The sequence below is a fragment of the Zootoca vivipara genome, chromosome 10 (assembly GCF_963506605.1).
Source record: "Zootoca vivipara chromosome 10, rZooViv1.1, whole genome shotgun sequence".
NCBI lineage: Eukaryota > Metazoa > Chordata > Lepidosauria > Squamata > Lacertidae > Zootoca > Zootoca vivipara.
In genome coordinates, this window is record NC_083285.1 from 58,865,895 (window position 1) to 58,887,780 (window position 21,886).

A 21,886-nucleotide genomic window follows, 5' to 3' on the forward strand; every position below is an offset into this window, starting at 1 on the left:
AGGTCTTTGAGGCAGGTATCCAGGGGCCCTGCTCAGCAGAATAAGAAGCAGCAGCCCCAAGTGCAGCAGGGCAGGCTAACTACATACTGAAGTAAATGAAGTAATACACATCAGCATCTAACGAGGACACTTAAAATGCCCAATTTCACCACTGCATATTAACGATGAAATTAGGAGTGCAGGAAGCAGCCTTATAGCATCGGTCCATCTAGATCAGGATTCCCCACAGCAGGTGTGGGGAATCTTTGGCCCTCCAAATGTTGCTAAGCTATGCTTCCCATCGGCACAAGCAAGTATGGCCAGCTGTGGTTCAGCAACATCTGGAGGGCCAAAGGTGTTTCCCCACACACACACACACCTAGCCTGCCCTGAGTGGCAAAGGCTCTCCAGGACTCAACATGGGAACATTCCCAGTTCTGCATGGACATGCTGGTGATTGAATCAGGGGCCACTCTGGGTGCAAATCAGAGGTTTCTGCCACAGAGGAGGAGGAGGAGGAGGAGGAGGAGGAGGAGGAGGAGGAGGAGGAGGAGTTTGGATTTGATATCCCGCTTTATCACGACCTGAAGGAGTCTCAAAGCAGCTAACATTCTCCTTTCCCTTCCTCCCCCACAACAAACACTCTGTGAGGTGAGTGAAGCTGAGAGACTTCAAAGAAGTGTGACTGGCCCAAGGTCACCCAGCAGCTGCATGTGGAGGAGCGGGGACGCGAACCTGGTTCACCAGATTACGAGTCTACCGCTCTTAACCACTACACCACACTGAGCTACGGCCCTTCCCTAAACACACAAGGAATTTAGCCTGATTGAACAGAGTGGGACTCACTTCCAAGTAAACATGCATAGGGAATGTATTGTCATCATTAACGTTAAACGTTATGGGTAAAAACGATGATGGGTGCGGGGAGAGAAGATCTCATATGAGGCATATGGAAGGGCATATGCTATGCGCGATTTGGCAGAAATTATGTAAGCAGCCACAGTGTCAAGAAAAGTTTGGACTAATTACATTTTATAGCTATAAAGTCATTTTCATCTGCAAAGTTAAAGGTCTCGGTTACTTTAATGTTTTTAATTACATTCATTTTTCCCGTTTAACTGCAAATGTTGGTGCCTCCGCTGCAAAAGCATTTTTAAAGTTATTATAAATCATTCATTGCCATTTCCCAATTACACCTGAAAACACATTTTCACCAGGATCCTTTGTATATGGCGGTGGAGGAGGAGTATCTGTGGGGTGGGGGGACTGCTCATTAAAAGAAATCTGAGCTGGGGTTTTACTAAAATGGGCAAATCAATGTGATATTCACACTTTTGCCTAAAACAACTTCCTGAAAGAGACCAGGGAGATGTTTTTAATATCATATAAAATGCATTATGTTTTTGACAGCACACTGCCTTTAGTCAGCTTCATTATTCCCTGTTGCCAAAGTAGGCCTTTAATACATTAATTAAGGAAATATGATAGCAAAACCCTTAAGATTGTCAGGAAGACTCAAGGGGAAGTTTAATACCTGAAATCATTTTGGCTCCTTATTAATTACCTAGACTGGATTTCAAGATCATTGTGTCCTCTAAAAAGTCTGTAGCCTTGGATGAGTAGTGTTTTTTTCTTTTTTCTTTTTTCTATCTATCTATCTATCTATCTATCTATCTATCTATCTATCTATCTATCTATCTACCTGCTTCTAGAATATTTTGACGCAGTGAATATTCTGGGTAATTTGGCAATTTGGTAAAAATTGTAACACAGGCATGGGGAACCTTCAGCCTTCCAGATATTAAGGACATAGGAAGCTGCCTTATACAGAGTTGGACCACTGGTCCATCTGGTTCAGTATTGACTATGCTGACCACTATCAGTTCTTCACGGTTTCAAGCAGTGGATAATCCCAACTCTACCAGAAGATGCTGGGATTGAACCTGAGACCTTCTGCATGCAAAGCAGATGCTCTACCACTGAGCCACAGCCCATCCTGTTGCTGAACTACAAGTGCCTCAATCCCAGGCAGAATGGAAGGAAGTTGGCCAGGGATGATGGTAGTTCAGCAACATCTAGAGAGCCAAGGGTTGTCTTCTGCAGTTCTACTAAGCAACTGCAAACATGATTGTGGATGCAATAAAATTCCAAGGCTGGGGACAATTTGGCATCTAGTCCAACTCTAGCTCCATCGCCAAAGAGTTGGGGTCTTGGATTTATTTGGAAAACATTCTGAGAGCTTCCATTTCACACATTCTATCCAAGAAGACCCCAGGACTGGTCTGGGGCATCTACATTCTCGTGAGCTCAGCACCTAGACTTCTAATATTTTTAATGGGTAAGTATACAGGTAGTAATGATTAGGGGCAGGTAGAGTCTCATGCTCTCATTCTGAAATGTTGCCTCCTGATTTTTAACAGTCAAATAAACAGAATATGTACGCCAAATGTTGCGCATATGCTTCAAAAGATAATATCTAAGCTCACAACGCAGGCAGCGCCCGATTTGCATGGGTCATGCCTACAGCAGTCATGCCACATATTGGTCATGCTTAAAATGGTCGCTGCATGTAACTCCAATTTAACATTTTTACTCCAATGTTATTTTAAAAGACAAAACACAACACAATGGACATTATATTATTTTAAGACTTCATTCAAAAAAGAATCAAACCGGAACCACATTGAAAATGGCTCTGCTTCCTCAGGCTTTGTTTTTTTTTGGGGGGGGGGGAGCAGCAGCAAAAAACTTTGTATACAAAATAAAGAAACACTTTAATTCATTCACATGCATAGTTTCAATATTTAGCCTTGGAAAGAAAGGGTCGTGAACTTTTTGCTTTCCCAGACTCATATTCCTTGGGAATCCTCAGATTTAGTTATTATCCCCAACCCTGCACAGGGAGTAAACATGTGCTTATAGAAACTGTGAAGCATGAGTTGGTCATTTAAAAACAATAATACTGATTCATGATTCTCTTTGCTTAAAAGGAAACCCAGACAGCAGAGGTAGGACCTGGTGTACTGGACATCTTTCTAAATGTCCTGCTGAATTTCACAAGGCATATTTCAAGCTGACCTTATACCTAGTATAACTTCTCTGAGTCAGGGCCAAATAAGACATGACTCTCAGGTCCATGATTAGGATCTCATGTTGGATTGTTGTTGTTGTTTGTAAGTAGCCACAGTGAAGTTGTAGGGATTTTGGACTGTGGGAGGGGAGGTCAAGCCTTTCCCCTCACACAATTTTCCTGATCAGAATTGCCCCTCCTGGAGCCGCCATTTGCTTCACAGGCGCAACTTATAGGTATAATGTGGGTATCTTTAAGTTTCTCCATCAGGCCAATAATAACTTGGAAGGAGAGAAAAAGGTGCAGAAGAAAGGGGTTAACTCCCCTCCCTTCAACATTGCAGTCCCAATCTGATTTAACTCACCCCATATCTGCCATTTAAAATAAAAAAAGAAAAGAAATTTCGTGGGAGATCTCTCATGACGCATCTAGTCATGCCCTCAGACCCACAGCTAAAATGAAGGTTTCCCCTCCTCTTAGGGTTTCTTTCCTCTAAAAACTGGCTGTAATTCTGCAAACACTGGAGATTTTCCCATCCTGCCTATACCACCCTCTTGGGTGTGCACGTCCTGTCTTAGAACTCACAGTCTGAACATTGGAAATAAGAAATATTGGGGAAGATCATGTGACTGTAAGAGTTCCATGTGAAAGTCTGATCTTCGGTGTCTGGAAATAGCTTATGGACTGGACTGGACTGTTAACTGTTCATCTATAAACAGTTGGGATGTTACACGGAACAATATCTCTATGATAACACGATGAATACTTCAAAAATATTTGTTAACATTAAATGACTAGCATTGCTAGTTACACTACAGATGCAACCCTATACACATACACACATGCCACATGTGCACACCTGTAAATCCCATTGAACCCAGTGGGCTTACTTCTAGTAGACATGCACAGGATTGCACTGCATTTGTGTGAAAAGTTCCTGTTTCATTAATGCTAAGGCAATACCTCAAAAAGCATTTTGAATTCTATAACCTTTTTTTGTTATTTCTTACTGTGTCAGATAAATGCAATGCAGACAATAACACTTTATTTAATCACTGTGCATTTTTCTCTAGTGCATATATCACTGCTTTTCATTTTACCTCATAAATAAAAGAAAATAATTGTATAGCTGTACTAACCCAGTTGTTTCCAACCTACACTGCAGTTGCATGTGGGAGGCATACTAATTTTTGCTGAGTGTAAGGTTCTATTGTATATGTTTTGCTACATTAGAAGGCTTGTCTTTCAGGGGCCTTGCTATTCCCAAAAGTGTGATTTGATTTTACAATTTACCCATGCCAATTTCCTCACTGCACACCATGTTCCTATTTTAACATTTATGGATGCGATAGCTAAATACTGCATGTGAGATATCTGTCTGTGATCTGTCTCAATATCAGCAAATCTTCAGTTACATCAAATGTTAGCTACAACAAAGGAGGGCCGTAGATTTAGACAGACAACTCAACACATGACTCACTCTTAGCTCTATACAGTACTGTGAAGTATGCAACAAGACAGGAGCGGCTATAATGGGTGGAGAAATAGGCGGGACCTGGAGTCAGGATAGTAAGTAAGAGAGGCACAGCAGAAACAGGTTCTCTCACCTACTCCATGGACAGCAAGCAAAAAGAGCAAACGCCTACATAGGGAAAGCCAGGAGAGATGTAAATAATTCCACAACACTTGCACTCTTTTACTGGAACTCAGGTGTCTCCAGTGATCTGACTGTAGCAGGAAGAGGCTGGGGGTGTTTGGGCAATGCTTCTGAAGCTAGATACATAACTAGTCCAGTCACTACACCAGCAGTTTACAATCCACAGAAATAACTCCACTGATTTGAATGGGAATTAAGTACCCTTTCTTTGCGTTGTATCCAAACTGCAAGAGCAAAAGGTTGAAAAGGAATCCATGCTGACAATCTTACACAGGAGTGAAATATTCTTGTAATGATATGTCAAGCCTTGTGCCATACATAAGCAAGAAGACATGTTCTGAATGACAATAACAACGACAACTTTAAATCACCTACCTATCTGACACCCAACGTTCCAGAATTCTTGAGGGTTATAATTGGAAGAGTTGGCCCGGGTTCCTTTTGGGTATATTCTTGTAAGAAATCTGACGGTGTGCTGAACAAATTCATTAGCTACGAAACATTTTTAAATTCATGTTATTGGTACACAATAGCTCAACTGATTGAAAGCAATGGTTTTTAAAAAAAGAAATCTGTTTGAGTACACATGCACATTTAAAATATTCTGATGTGACTTTTCATTTTGTCATACTCTGTTCCTTTACCTTAATTGTTAATGCTCTGGAGGGATGGGGGAGTACAAAGTTATTATCAAAAATCCATATATTTATTAGCTCTACTTATATTAGCTATAAAAAACATTCTTTATATAGATCAAATGGTGTGATCACTAAAAGTGAAGAAATTCTGATTGTCTCAGGTATACACAGAAGACAGTAATTTCTGGTAGTGGAGCACATGTGACATGAAATTGGATTGGTATTAGCTCCATATTTTATTTATCAGGGCCTTTAGGCACCAGGCAAAAACTTTCCTCTAAAACCAGGCCTTTGGCCTTGAACTATCTGTCTGTCTTTTTAGAAATGGGTGGAATGTTTTTAATGTATTTCTTTTTCCTCTTGATTTTGATGCACCTATGGGGTGGGGTTTGTTTGTTTGTTTGTTTGGCACTCTGGGTTGCCCTGGGCAAGATAGAGCAAAGAACAAATTCAATATGTAATAATAATTATGATTATGATAATACTGTAGCCCAATTATTTGTTGTTCACCTATTTAACAGTGTTCTTAAACTAGCCACTATTTTGAAAGAAAAAAGCAGCCACGAAGCCCCAATCTGGAACATCTTCCCCATGCAGATTAGGGGCTCACATCCATTTCCTGCTGACCCTCCCTCTCTATACCTGCTACTTGCCCCTGAAATTGCTGTTTACTGCAAAAGAAGGCACTCTGCAGCAAACAGCAGCCAGCGGGGGGGGGGTGTAATTTTCAAAAGGGAACAAGTATGAGGCCCTAATCCAGATGAGGAGCAAGCTCTGAATAGGGAGCTCACAGATGCTGATCCCCACCCCAAGAAAAACTGAAGCACCCATTGTCCCCAAAACACATCAATAAAATAACATGCAGGTTGGCCTGTACCTGATATGTTTGTGGACTTCATGTCCAATACAGTAGAAACAGGTCTTATGGATCAAGAGACAGTCACAGGTTCAAAACTATTATTTCCTCCTACTTAGGCACAAATCACGTCCCACCCCCTTTTTGTTTTGTTTTGTTTTGTCCCACCACTTCCCCCAGGAAAACCCACTGTTTACCCCTCAATCTGAACAAATGTCAATCCACGGAAAACCCAATTGATGTATTTTCTGCAGAGAGGCAGAAGGGAAGATACACTCCTGCATTCCAGGCCAGGTTCAACTCTGTCTGGATTGGATCCAAGCAACAAAACTGCAGTCACTTATCCGAGATTTTTTTTAAAATAAAAGCTTCCACTTACTGATACTTTTCTCTTTTCGTATATTTTTGGCTTGGATGAAATGTAACTAACAGCCAATCAACACAAACCTTTAGCCACTCAACTCATGCAGAGCGCTGAATCAACGCTCAAAACATCTCACTGCCTGCCAGCTGGTGACAAGCTGCCTCATAAAGTTTATTGACAGTTCAGAAGGCTTAAGCAAGAGCAAACAGCAACATTACCTGAGAGTTTTGCCAGCTTTCGAGCTTTTAGCTCACCAATTGAATTGTTTTCGTAAAAAAACTGTTTTTCTTTTGAGTCTTCAAAGCTTACAAACTTCCGAGATTTGGTATAAATCACAAGTTCTGACAGTGCCAGGGCAATCTTTATTTTCTTCATCTATAAATAATATGGGAGATGACTGAAGGTTTGTTAATAAATTTTTTTTAAAGATACTATATCAGTTTCAAATGAGGTGTCAGTTTCTGTTGAAAGCACACAAGTGGTTCTATTCAATGTCAATCACACTCAAGAGTTAAACTCATTAAAATTAAATAACGAAACAAAACTAGGTCCATTAATTTCAACAGGTCTACTCTGAGTAGAATTCAGTTGGCTGCAACTCATAGTCAAATCACTATTCATAGACAGGTTTTCTACCTTCATTGCTCAATGCAGCATACATGGATTCCCTTCTCTTTATCTTCACAACAACCCTAAGAAGTAGTCTAGATTGAAAGATAGTGACTTAGCCTAGCCAGCTTTAGGAGTGGGGATATGAACATGCTTTCCCAATTCCATTCTGAAGCTGCATACACACTGCAGGTGCCAACTCCCTGGGGCCCTGGGTGCCCGAGCACCCACATGGTTCCTCATGAATTTTGGGCGCCCATGAATTTTGGTACCAGGGCCATGCACACTGCATGGAACAGGCACCCACAGCTGCAGAACCAAGTTGGCATTCCTGATACACTCTATACATTTCAAAGCACATTTCCCCTCGAAAAGAATCCCAGGGACTATCGTCTGCTAAGGGTGCTGAGTACTGCAGCTCTGCTAGAGGTAAACTACTATTGTCAGGATTCTAAGGGTGGGGGGATGTTCTTTAAATATATGGTGTCTAACTACTATACTGCACCGAAGATCTGTAAACCAAGATTTCCATCCTTTCTGTGTAACACTTAATGGTTAAACTATACAATAGGGAACATACTGATTAAGGCTTGCAGCAAGTGAGGTAGGTGGCACCTGTCGTATCTTGAGAGGGGATACTGTTTCACAAAACAGGGGCAACCACACTGAAAGCCCTGCTCCGAGTTACTGTAAAGCAGGCATCCACTAGCTTCAGAACTTAAGGAGAAGCTCCCCTGCAGACTGGAAATAGAAGGGAGAAGGCAGTCTCTCAAGTAACCTGGCCATGTGCTGCAAAGACCTTATACATTGGCACCAAAACTTTGAACTTGGCCCAGTAGCAAATTGGCAGCCCTACACAGAGCACATTGCAGTAAATCTTAAGAGCAGTGAAAAAGATGTCAGAAAGAGGAGGGAGCACTGGTGTATTTGCTTTCTGGTAGGTTTTAAACCCAAGGATCTAACTAGACATAACTTCATGTCATACCTTTTGCTTTTTCCGAGGTGGAGCCGAGCCTTTCCAGCGTGCCCTTCTCTTTTTCAGCAGGGGTTGCTTGGGGTGCGACGGGTTGTCGTCCGGCTCCTCATCACTTGTTTCTTCCTCTTCAAATTCCCCTGTCTGACCATGGCTATCCACACCCTTCCTTGCAAGCGTTTCTTCAAGTGTCCCAATTTTTTTATTTTTAATCATTATTTTGAATTTCAGTGACTGTGATAAGAAAGCAATAGGTATTAAGAATCATAATTAACACAAGAAAAAGAAGAAGAAAAAGTAATAAAAATGGAAGGCAGTGGTCCAGAACGTGTGGGCCTCCAGGAAATGTTGCTCCGAGTCCCATCAGTCCCAGCCAGCACGGCCAATGGGAGACAACACCCAAGAACCTCTGGAGACTCATGGGTTCCTATTTTGCCCTTAGCCCAAAGCTGTGCCTAACACTGTTCACTGGCACTGCTTGCTGTGCTATTGACGTGTTTGCTTTGTTTGTTGCTTTCCCTCACATGTTAAGCTCAGAGGTTGCCTGAGTTTGAGCCAGGAGATACCAGGCAAGCACTATCATCTTGATCAAATGTACCCTGATGGTATTTTTCACATTTCTAGCGAAAATTTGGCTTGAATGAGGTATGAAACAGGAAGAAAAGACACACAGACAAAGGAGCACATTTCCAGTTTCCATAGCACAGGAGAAAAGAAAGGGCAGGTACTCTGATTTTACAATACAGTAACTGGAATTCCAGCCCCCTCCGAAGTCCTCATACCTCCTGAATCAATTTACAGAGAATCTTTTGAGTTCTGCAGTGCATTTAAAGTTATTTATATCCCTTTCCACCTGAAATCAAGAAACGTGAACAGTACTTGCAAGATGGCATTATTTCCCAAGAGTTCTGCTTTATATCTGTAATTCTCTCCTGATCCATTTGTTCCTTTTTTGCAATTAAGAACACTACTGCTGAGCATCTGTATGATTAAATTCTCCTCATAAAAAGTATTACACTGTACTCCCGTGTAGGTTTTAATGGTGCACCGTAGCTGAAAGGGATGGCTTTAACCCATTTATTCTCCTTATTTTTTTTTAAAAAAAACCAATTGCCAAAGTTGCATGTTTAAACTCTTGTGCTGATCAGGTTGGTGTAAACATGCAATGTTAGCCTGAGCACCACATTTCCTTGTGGACAACCTTACGGGGGGGACGGGGACGTGCCCACCATGATGGGTGGGGTCAAAAGCAAAAGTGTGGAGCAACAGGTATGACTCTCGCTTTTCTACAATAGCCTATGCTCCAGCCTTGCAATAATCAGAGCTGTCAGCCCACACACCTCCCCACACTCATCTGTTCATCTAGGCAAGCAAATAGCATTACAGGCAACTCCCCATTTATGCAGAGGTTGCATTCCAAGGCACCATGTGTGACAGTGAAAATGCACATTAAGTCTGCCCCCTCTTTTGGTGCAAAAAAATGGCACGTGGTCATGCGAGTCCTGGACGCACACAATTGGGGAGTTGCCTCTATTACAGTCCAAGACGCATTCCAGCAAAAAGCAGTTGAAGAGGGCACAGAGTGGGGAAGTGAGGGATGTGGCCCGATGAGAACTCTAAGGGCCAAAGAGAGAGGTCTGGAGGGCAGCAGCATTCAGCACCTGGGCCTGCGGTTGCTCACTCCCGGTTTAAAATTAGAACGCATTTGTTAGGACAAATCTCCTAATAAAAAACTGGGACTGTGCAAATAAAACTATTCAAATAGATACCTTTCAAATTCACAAGGGCTAGGATCCTTTTCACACATACTTGCTACAGGAAACTCATCGCCAAAAGTAGGCAGAACGGGGTGGGCTTTCGCGCACCCTGCTCATGTGGTTCATGGGCTGTCACTCAGATAAGGGGGAATGTTGTGTGGATGCCACAAATAGTTTAGAGACACAAGGAGCTTCAAAACCACATTAAATTCTGGTGCAGACAAGCCCTTTAAACTACAAAGGCTGGGACAAAAGTGTTGATCTTTATCGTGTTCCATCCCAGCTTTTCTAAATGTCATCCCTTGAAGCTGCCATGGGAAAAAGTTGCTAGGATATTGCATGAAGTCATTGGCCCCCTTCTTTTGTCCTGATTCATAGTTGTGGCGACACAGAGAACAGCTTGCAGCCAATTAGCTTTCATGGCAAGCCATGCTTGTCAACCTCAAGTAAGTACAGTAGCCTATCTGGTGTTTCCATTCAAGAACTCTGGAATGGAGATGTAGGATTGGGGGGGGGGGGGGAACGTGCGAATTCCCAGAATGCATATTTTAAAGATTGCTTTGAAAAGCAAATGAGGGATATGAAGCTCAGATTGTGAGACTTTTAATGTATTCCACACAAGTACCTTTCTGACATGTTGCAGGCTTTTGTTTTGTTTTAGAATCACATAACTAAAATAGCATAACAAATATAAGGTGTGTTATCATCCTTAGGGTAATAATAAATAATGAATACATGCATTGGAAGGTTCAAGGGAATCTACAATGCATTGTATTTCCAATGTTTCAGTCTACACTTGAATTTTTTGACACGCATATTTTCTTCTTAATGTTGGGGGGGACATACTGGTTATTTTCTATTTGTACATTAACTCTATACCGAACAGAATGCATTCCAGGTGTAGTTAATTCTGCATATTTTAATAGGGGGAACATGATAAACTTCTTAGGAAATAACCATGCCAACTGCAATGATTTCCTCCTTGTTATCTTTTATGAAAGAGCAACTCAGTTTTGTTACCTCAGGGGAAGGGAGCTCAGTTGGCATTATATCATCAATCGCAGATATAACCAACATGTCACCCAGGATATTTGTCAGATAATCTGCCATTACTTCCTGCTGTTTAGGGCTACAGTGATTCTCCAAAGACAGTATCAGAGGATAATCGGAGACCTGGAAGTACAATTCAATGAGTACTGTAATTCCCAGTTACACAAATACGAAAATATAAAACAAGAGAAAAGAATACTACGAGAAGCATGCACTGTTATCTGCAATAAAGATACAAAACAATACTGCGACATCTTATATCCCAGCTGATTGTCTAGGCAGAAGCAACCACTCTCAAAGAAACGACAGTTCTCTTTTGTGCTACAGACCACACACAGGTGGGATTTGGGTATACATTTTACCTTACAGAACCAGTGGTGGTATTGTAATGTGTGTGCATCACTGATAGGTTAAACCTCAGAGAGCTACTTGGCATACCCAAGAACTTGGATATTCCCAAAGGGATTTTCTGGCTATTCCCCTTTACCCAAGTAATGTCAATGCCATATTACAAACAGATTTGCGGGGGCTGGGAGGTGAGGGGACACACTCCTTTTCTAAAAGCAGTTTGCCGTATGGCGTGGGGAGGTGCTCTTAAGAAAAGCATACACCCTAAGTCCCTTGGGAACTAGCAGCATGGCTCTCTGGACCTTGGCTATAGGCATTTCCCCTCACCACACAATATTCCTTCAAGCATTCTCAGGACTGTATTAATGTGGCGATTTCTCATATGAACTAGGATCATCCTGGATACAGCTACTGATTTATACGATGCTGGTGGCTTCAAGGCAAAGGGAACTGACCAAAAGTAGCTATACCCATGGGAAAGCCCAAGACATTCCATGGAGAAATATGTGTGTGAGAGAGCATTACGTGGAAACGAAATTGGCCATGAAACAGCCCTACAGCTACAAACCACAGCTTGTAAAGGGTTTGGATATAAGGTGAGTCATGTTCAGAATACTATCCTGAAGTTTCATTGTCGCTGCAGTGGAGGCTGGTCCATCAGGTTGAATGAGTCACTTCCCCACCAACCTCATCCTGCTCTCAGAAAGTCCCCACCTGTCTGACTCTCATTTGCAATTAAACCAGCTTTGCCGTAGCAGGACTGGGGCAAAACCTTGGCTCTTGTTCCACCTTCTGTTAGTCTCTTTACCTTCTGCCCTACCAATCACAATGGGTACCAACCACCACTGTGTTGCTTTAGTTTATGGTGCCATCCAGACATATACAAAGAGAAAAGAGTATGTTAAAATAAGTGTATACAAGATTTCCCTTAATAAATAAATGCCAGATATGTGCAAGAATTACTCTCTCTCTCTCTTTTTGGCTACGTAATCTCCTTCAAAACTAACTGAACCAGATTGCCTTTTGATTTAAAATGCTAAAGATTTAAGACTGACAGGTGAAAGTGTCTTTCATTTTTGTCCTTGGCACCAGATGTAAATAGTTTATCTGCCACATTTCATCTTATCCTTTGTTGAAGGGAAAATACTCCGGATTATCCCATTTTCTCTTCACGAGAATTCTGTGAAGCAAGCTAGGATGAGAAATAGAACTTGCCTGCAGCCACAAAGTCCTGGCTGAGCAAGGCCATCTTCAAAAGATTACGCAGGGATAAACCATGGAAAAAGTGCAGAACTATTAGTGCCAGCTTCACTCCCAACAGCTGCACCTCCAAACTTCCCCAGATGACAATCCCATGGTTAGGTTCCCTCCCAGCGATATTATCCAGAGTTCAGACTGCCTTGCTTCTATATTGGTTGAAATTACAGCATATGCCAGATTCAGGGTTGCCCCAAAAAAAAAATTATTTGAAGCAAATTTCTAATAGGTCTGCACAAAGCTGGGCCAGCCAATGTGAAATCCATATAATCAATTATAGACTGATAGTTGATGGTGTGCACAAGATTGCAACCCCTATATTTGCAAAATATTATAAATGAAGTTAAAGAGTGGGACCTTCTTTTAGCTACTGTAGATCTCATCTCCAAATATGCAATTCTCACCAATTTATTCAGGGAATCTAATAATGGTCTTTCAGTTTATTTTTTGAATTACAATTTGATGCGTTGAGGAAGGTGTGCACAGCTTTGAGATTTCAAACTATACCCACAACATATTTGGGTGGGAGATATGCCAGAATACCTGCAAATCTAATGTTTGTGTACTGTGGCCAAGGAGAGTTGGAAATGTTGTTCATTATGTACTGTATTGCTCCCTGTTAAATTCTCCTAGGGTTAGTTTTTTTAAAAAAACAAATTCTTCAGAGTTTCCTTTTTTGAATAATAGAGAGAAAACCTGTCATTTGTTGATGGATGAGGATAAATTCATGACATAATAAGGTTTCTACGTTTGCATTAGCAGCCCAGCTGATCAAACAAAATTTCATTGTACAACACGCGGCCCAATGTGCTGTTAAAGTGTACTACTTTGCAGTTTGTTTGTGAAAAACTATTGGTCATTCAAAAAACAAACAAATACATTTGACTGACTGGCACTATTTGTTGTGGGAGTTAATTTCATAGGTTAACTAGAAGCAACGAGAGTGAAGAAGTACCTCATTCTACCTGTACTGAGTCTTCCAACATTCAGCTTCATTTGACATCCCTGAGTTTTAGTGTTTATTTAGAGAGTGCCCTTTCTCTATCCACTTCTTGTCTCAGCTAAGCATGTGGAAAATCCCTCTTCAGACCTTACTACATTAAGTGGGAAAGTCAAGAGTGGAAAAGGTGGTGCAGATGATTGGGGGCAGATCTGGCCAAAACACACACACACACACACACACCACTCACCTCCTGCACAGTTTATATCCACACATGTTCAACAAATGCCAGAAGGCTACTGGCATACTGGCTTTTTGCCCTGTGGTGACCTCTGCACTGCGTCCCTGCTTTCTAACTGTTGCAACTTGTTTCATCTTGTGGGGATGGTTAAGGAATGGGCCAAGTTACCTTTAAGTCCTTTCCAACGCTTAGAATTCTCTAATTAATTTTCATCCACCCACAGCAAACATGGCCAAAACAGCAAAACCTGAAATGTACTATTTCTTAACATTACTAATTTAAAGACATTTCTACACCACCTTTCATTTGCCCAAAGCTAAAATTCAAAAAGCAAATGGCACTGGCATATTTACAGTGCAATGCTATGGAATGCCTACTCAGAAGGAAGTCCCACTGAGCTCAGGGAGACTTCAATCATATACTGTATAAAAGTGTATTGCAGAGATGGGGAACCAGTAGCTCTCCAGATGTTGTTGGACTCTGTCTCCCATTAGTTCCAGCCATGGTCAGGGATGATGGGAACTGGAATTCAACAACATCTAGTTCCCCAACTATGGTGGATGCATTTATCAGCTTAATTTAAAGAAAAACAACCTAACAAATAGTAAGAGAACAGTATAAAGACAAAATAAAACTCAGAAAACAATCAGAAGCAGCAATAAATAATTACTATCCATAAGAAAGAGCTTGGGCAAATATGAATCTTTTCACCTATAGCTCTGCACAGTCAGTGCCGGGCAAACATTCTTGCGGGAAGTTCCATGGGCAGGACACCATCACATACACTATCTACGGCCAAAACTCTGAAAGAACCTTGTTCATTGTGCTCTGTTAAACCCCTGCACATATGTACCTACCAAAAAGGCATACTTGCTGATCACCTGGATGACGGTCTTAAAGCTAATTTTGCTTGTTAATGTATGTCCATGATAAACAACAGGATCATTGTTTGGTCCATCCCAGCAGTCAATTTCTAAGCAGCGGCATCCTTTCATTAGAGCACTGGAAAGAAAGAAAGAAAGAAAGAAAGAAAGAAAGAAAGAAAGAAAGAAAGAAAGAAAGAAAGAAAGAAAGAGGGTTGCTGTCGGGATAATATGAAGATTGGGAGAGCCAGGTGCCTCGTCCTGGGCTCCTTGGAGGAAAGGTGGAATATATGTAACAAATAAAGAAATAAATCTCTACAAATGCAAAATAGCACCCCAGGTAGATGATTTGGCTAACACCCTTCTCTCTGACAAAGGGTGCTTCCAAACAGTTGATTACTGGGGGATGGGTGCTCCTCATGCCTGCAATTTTTTTCATAGCATCTATATTTCATGGCATTGCTGGTATCTGCTTTGCCCTCCTCTGACTTTGACTCCTAAGAACCTTACACCGTGAATAAAGCTACCCCACAACTCCCGCTCTGCATCTAGTGGCGAGCCCCACAGGAACCATCACCTGAAGGACATGGATCCATGTGAATCACAGCAGCTTTTCAGAGAAAGCAGAGCTAGAGGCAACCCTTAGGCTGCCCAACTATGAAAGCTCACAACTGGGGCCAGGCAATGGTTAGAACAACATCCCTGGTTTGCTGCTCTGAGCATCTTTGCATCCAGTTAAGAATAGGGGAGAAATTTGATGCGCTTTGCATTTGAAGTCACATCTACCTAATTCACACTCCCTAAAACAGTATGTGAAGTGAAGGGTTCGTCAACCCTTGTGGTGCAGATCTCCAATTAAATAGAAAGCAAAAAAATGCATATACCAGGGGAAAGTGTGTGTCAGTGAGTACATTAGTGAATGCAACATACTAAAATGTGTTGTACAGTATAAGGGGAAATTGCCTGCAAAAAATGTATATTAGGCAAAACTGCATACAAAAATGTGTGTCTTAGGAGAGATATGCACTAAAATGCTGGTGGTTTTTCATGAGGACTTTTTAAACACACACACAAACTGATGGGGAAATGTGGAGAACTGATATTAAGATTGGCAAAATGAGAAACCGAGAAACCAAAATTGACAGATTTGCTACTGTAGCAAACAGAAGTTTGAACAAAACTGGGGGAAATTTGGTAACTATATGAAGCAACAATGCCCTACATTAAAATCCTGGATCTATTGTTAAAGCTCTGTACTGTGCGTAAGGATTACAAAGACAAGAGGGAACACCAGGGAAGCCTACCATGCTGAGGGAAGCAGTAACCAGCTAAAAATTTAATGAGACTAAGATGAAGACAAGAGGAAGTTTATGGAAGGAGAGGATAAGTTTACCTGTTTGATATGTTTATTGTATATATGAGTTGTTTTACTTTATTTGATCTAATTTGAGTAAAGGGATTGGACAGGAAAGTCTAGTGAATCTTTGTATTAGATATTATTTGGTTGTTGTTGTTGTTATTTGTAAATAAGGATTTGTAATGATGTGTATGATTTGTTTATGTTTTGATTTGTTTTGATCTGTTTTGTTTCAATTTGAATTCCAATAAAGTTTAATAACAATAAAAAATTGACAGATTTACCCACCCCTACATCCATTTTCATTCCATAAGGAGCTGGCTTGGATGCTGATCTCCTACAACTAGCTTGCCCTCCTGCCAATACCCACGTAGAGGCATAGTTAGAAGAACATGTTATGTTATGTTATGTTATGTTATGTTATGTTATGTTATGTTATGTTATGTTATGTTATGATGTGTGTATGTATGTTCCGATTTCCATCATGCCTTTCTTCCTGAAAGAGCCCAGGGCAGCAAACACATAAATTATTTTTAAAAACCCCAAAACTAAAGGTAATTTTAAAACATTCTTTAGAAATCTCAGGAGCAGGGTCTTTTAGCCATCAAATGACATGGGTAAACAGGAATGTTTTTATTTTTCTCCTGAAAATCAATAATGAGGGAGGCAGATGCACCTCACAAAGGGGGGCATTTCACAAATGGGGGACCACAACTGAATCACCATACGGTCCCAAAGAGCAGCCATTAATGTTATAGTCCCCAAAACCATCCCGTTCCCACATAGTGAAACTTCTCAAACTCTGCTTCATTATACATGCACAGGGTGGGGTGGGGAGATGGGGGGGCACTTTATTTTCCGTTGGTGCTTCTGAGTGGGCCATAACTGTCTCTTACATTTCAAGATAGGGTTTTGTAAGAAAGAGCCGGGGAAACATGAGACGCTGCTTCTCTGAACTACCGTACTTATCCTACTTGATAAACTACTATTTTAAAATGGGCACAAATACCTTGCATAACCCCACAGGTGACTTGGCCCTATTAGCTGGTCAGATATGAGGTAGGTGTTGTGCGAGGATGAAATAAAGTATTCACACAGTGGACGGGTCATATCCTGGTAGACAGTTTTGTGCTGAGATTTAAATACCACGCATTCCTCAGATGTCATGAATCTTAGAAATCCTTCAAATGTCATCTGTGAACTTCTCTTTGCTGAAAGCCAGAATATTACAGGGGAAATAATTACATCTCCTACCATAGTTCCTTACAGAATTGAGCAAAATCTCAAACCAGTTCAGACTAAATATGTTAATGCGACATGGAGCGTGTGGGTGTCAAATCACATACAGAGGCTTTTGTTTTTATTTCAGGGATGAAGAATCTGTGGCCCTCCAGATATTGTTGAACTCCCAACTTGCACCACCCTTGACTGCTAGACTTGCTGGCTGGGGCTGACGAAAAGTGGTCCAGTATATGAAGGGTCCACCCAAGTCTGATTTGACTCCATGCAGCAAGTCATCTCTAAAGAATATTGGAGATACATGATTTTGCTCACCGTTATCCAGGATAACTACTGTAATGTGTAATACATGGGGCTGCTTTTGAAGAGCATTTGGTAAATCCAATTGGTACACGACGCAGCAGCCAGTTTTAGGGTTGACTGAGAGAATGTACTATTGCCATTAATCCATGCATATACGCTGCATGCATGTGTAACAAATAAACACGGCCATATGGTCTTTGCAGTCAACCCCAGTTGGCAGTGTGGCTGTGTTAAAAGTGCAATGGTATATACTGGAATATTGTGGAAGGCCACTGTGATTTCAAGGCATTCTAGGTGGGGCAGAACACTCCTTACATGCCTAGAAACTCTCTGTGGCATCCTGAGGCTTTTAAGTGCTTAATCCTATTTCTATCTTGTTTTTCTATAAAATAGTAATCTCTCACAGTTAGTTATATATCGAGAGGGTACTATGCGGAAATTTTAATCTCTATATAATTCTCAGCAGGATTCCACAGCAACACCTGTTGACTCACGTTAAGCTCATGGTCCCCTAAGATCCCAGGATCCTTTTCATATGTACTGCTAGTAAGCAGGCATCCTCTATCTTATATTTGACTCATTGACTCAACTCAGTGTGATGCAGCAGCAAAAAAACGACACAGTATTCCAAGTGTGGCCTGACCAAGGCATAATAGAGTGCAATAGTACTATTACTTCCCTTGATCAAGATACAATACTTTGTTGATGCAGCCTAGAATATCATTAGCTTGATTGAGGGGAGGGGACCTCAAAGTGGCTTACAAAAAGATAAAACAATAAAATTGAGGAGAAAATGTTTTATGTTGCAAACTGCCCTGAGATCTTCAGATGGGCAGTATACAATAAATAATAAAAATTCATGACCCTACTTTTAAACCATACAAAAAGTTCAATTCTCATGGATCATATAAGGACATTTGAGCTACTTTTTGTGGGTTGTAAAAAGTTTTGTCTTTATTGTGTTTGGTATTCAAATTTGCATTTGAGGCTGGGGGTGTTTGTAGTGGGGTGGGGGGGGGAGAGTTGGAACCTTTTAAGAGGTGCAAAAGGGAGGAGACCGCTTGGTGTTCACAGAGTTGCAAAGTGCTTAGCCATCTTTATTTCTACATAAAGTACATTTTAACTTTACTTCTGTTCTTCCCTTTGATCCCAATTACTTCCAAGCCTCTCTTTCTTAGACTGCAAGCCCTTTGGGAAGAGAGAAACCATATTTTTCAAGGAGAAAGTCTGTTCTGCATCTGAGCCCCTGGGAGAGGCAGGCTGTAGCTAATTAAATAACAACCCAATTCTTTGCTTTACTACAAAGTGGGAGAGGATTGGGCTGTTAGGCTCTTAGAAGCCATGTAAGAAGGCAAGCCATCCCCTTGCTCCAGTGAAAGCAAAACATGAATCTAAACTGTTCCAAACTTTCAGGAACATGTCCTTCCCAGAACCACTGTGTTGTAGGAACCCGGGGTTGTTTTCCAGCACTGCTGTTCATAGGGGCCAGTAAAACAGATGCAAAATTAATATTCACCAAATATGTAGCTACGTATCTTGTTTTTCCTAGAATAATTATGAGTGCAAGACCAATTTTTACTGGGAACAGAGGTTATTGCCTAACACAACTTGACACATAGTGGGGGGGGGGGAATCCCAGCCAGTGCCAATAGGGGGTTATTTTCCTAAGACTCCTACTTGCCCGGGGGTGGGGACTGTACGTCACAATGTGGGGGTGTGAAGAGGTAAGTCTCCCCTCCTTGTGGACAGCCTTCCAAATAAGAATTATGCTGCATGTCTGTCTCGAGAGACAATGGAAGAGAGCACCGTGGGGAGGGGTGGGGGGTAAAGTCAAAACATTGGAGAGTTACATTGCTTGCTGTGGCTCTAGACACCGCTATGGGAGAGAGATGTTTTATTGCAGGTAGGGCAAATGCAGGTGTCTGGTAAAAGTAGCACACAGCTGCCTGATATGTACAAAGCAAGCAACTACTTTATCTGTACATTTTGTAAGGTAAAGGGTAAAGGGACCACTGACAATTAAGTCCAGTCACGAACGACTGGGGTTGCGGCGCTCATCTCGCTTTAAAGGCCAAGGGAGCTGGCGTTTGTCCGCTTCCGCAGTTTTTTCTGGGTCATGTGGCCAGCAATTTGTACTACAGGATATAACGGTATTTTTGTACAAAGTTATCATCCCATTGCCTTGATTTGCTTACACTGCAGTATACTAGCCGTGTCTACTCAGATGTAAGTCCCACTGAGTTCAATGAGACTTAGGGCTTATCCACACTGCCATACTTATCTTTTGCCCCAAGCTTTCATACAGGTCCACGCTTTTAAACTCCAAATCTGAGTGAGCTTATTTTCGTCTGAGCTTTCCCTACAAAGAAACTCTCTTTAAAGCTGGAGCTCAATGAACGTCAATTCGGGTTTTCTGCAAATCACTGTTTGCTCCAATTCAGGAGTAAAGAGCGGGCTTTCGTGCGGAAAGCTATGGGGCGGGGAAAGTGCTCAGACACAAAGTTTTAAAGAGCCAACCATGCCTGGAAAGCATGGAGGAAAGGTAAGTTTGGATAAGCCCTTACTCGCAGGTAAGTGTAGGTAGGCCTGTAGCAGGGTCCCCAAACTAAGGCCCGGGGGCCGGATGCGGCCCAATCGCCTTCTAAATCCGGCCCGCGGACGATCCAGGAATCAGCATGTTTTTACATGAGTAGAATGTGTTCTTTCATTTAAAATGTATCTCTGGGTTATTTGTGGGGCCTGCCTGGTGTTTTTTACATGAGTAGAATGTGTCCTTTAAAAAAAAAATGCATCTCTGGGTTACTTGTGGGGCCTAGGAATTCATTCATTATTTTTTTTCAAAATATAGCCCAGCCCCCCACAAGGTCTGAGGGACAGTGGACTGGCCCCCTGCTGAAAAAGTTTGCTGACCCCTGTCTATCCACAATGAAACTATCACTTTACAATAGCCTCCCCTTTCTTCCCGCATTCTTGGTGCTGTGTTGCTGTTTTCTTCTGAGTAATTTGCAACTGCGATTCTGACTGTGGTCAAAAGGCAAATGATCAGCTCTGCATCTCATTCTGCAATTTTTAAGGCTTGATAACCAGGAAGAGTCACCAACAGTTCCTGAAGTACAACATAACAATCTATTGATTCGATGCTTAATAATGATTTTGGGATATATGCTATAACTGGACTGTTCCCAAAAAGACATAAAATCTGCCCCCTGAGAACTGAATCTCCAGTAAAGATTGTGAGTTTACTTTTAAATCCATTTGAGTTTAAGTAGGGTCCAATGTTTGATGTGTAACTTCAAAAATAAGAAGTCTGAATGATCACATATTGCACTCTGGCATGTGCACTAGAGTACAAATATAAGATGCAGCCCAGAGACTGAGAATTCTTAGTGGCTCACATCAACAGAGAGGTTGGGGTCAAATGGCAGAGAATCAGAAAATTATAAAGGTGCAGTTTTGGGATTAAGGTTTTGAGGCTGCGCTGTTACAATTTTTGTGTGGACAGCAGCCAACTGAGCTGGCACAATCTCACTCCCTTTAGTAGGTTTTTGCTTAAAGTGCACCACTCCACCTCTCTCATGTTTTACATCAGCTGAAGAAATGGGGCCATAACCATTTCTCTTTCCATCCTGACTAGTGTGAATAATTCATTTCTGTCATTTTTGCAACATTTCCATGTAATATCCAAAAATATATTGCTAGTCATCCTCCCCCCCCCCCCCGCTGTCTTTTCCTTGGGCTAATTTGACCTGTTTCTGTAACATGTTCCTTCTATCTTCTTCTTTTCTTAAAAAAAAACATTTTCTGATCACTTCTGAACTTTATCCAAATTGGAGTTTTTAAAATACACTGTCCACAACTGAAAAGATTGTCACATAATGCATAGTAAACTGGCTCTGAAGCTAACAAAAATTTTACATAAAAATAACAAAATTATGAGCTGACATTACTGACAAATAATATTTAGAGAGGGTAGGGCAAATGATCCATCCAGCAAATTTTCCTGTGCTTCTCACACAAAATGTTTGAACAGAAGATATCAACCCTGTAATTCAATAACTTCCATACTTTCCCATTCTACCTCTAGCTGTTCAAGCTATTACAGAGAACCGTTTCAAGATGGATGGGCTCAGACTTAACAGCCAGTAAACCAGACTATCCTTTCTGAAATCAATTTGTTCCTTACTTCTCAGATTACAATCACAAATTAAGTGTCTTCTTGTTCTCACAGTAAGGTAAAGGTAAAGGGACCCCTGACCATTAGGTCCAGTCGTGACCGACTCTGGGGTTGCGCGCTCATCTCGCATTATTGGCCGAGGGAGCCGGCGTATAGCTTCCAGGTCATGTGGCCAGCATGACAAAGCCACTTCTGGCGAACCAGAGCAGCA

At 41.5% G+C, this 21,886-nt stretch overlaps 1 protein-coding gene across 1 annotated transcript in view; it reads right to left on the reverse strand.

Moving 5' to 3' along the window:
• The window catches only part of LOC118091194 (1-phosphatidylinositol 4,5-bisphosphate phosphodiesterase zeta-1-like), a 62,314-nt gene that overhangs the window by 15,089 nt on the left and 25,339 nt on the right, over positions 1-21,886 (reverse strand). The window contains exons 4-9 of the mRNA XM_035127869.2: positions 16,969-17,170; positions 14,597-14,741; positions 10,924-11,076; positions 8,159-8,380; positions 6,783-6,939; positions 5,082-5,198 (exon numbers count right to left, since the gene is read on the reverse strand). Coding sequence (XP_034983760.2) covers positions 5,082-5,198; positions 6,783-6,939; positions 8,159-8,380; positions 10,924-11,076; positions 14,597-14,741; positions 16,969-17,170 — 996 coding nt within the window. The remainder of the gene's footprint in view (positions 1-5,081; positions 5,199-6,782; positions 6,940-8,158; positions 8,381-10,923; positions 11,077-14,596; positions 14,742-16,968; positions 17,171-21,886) is intronic.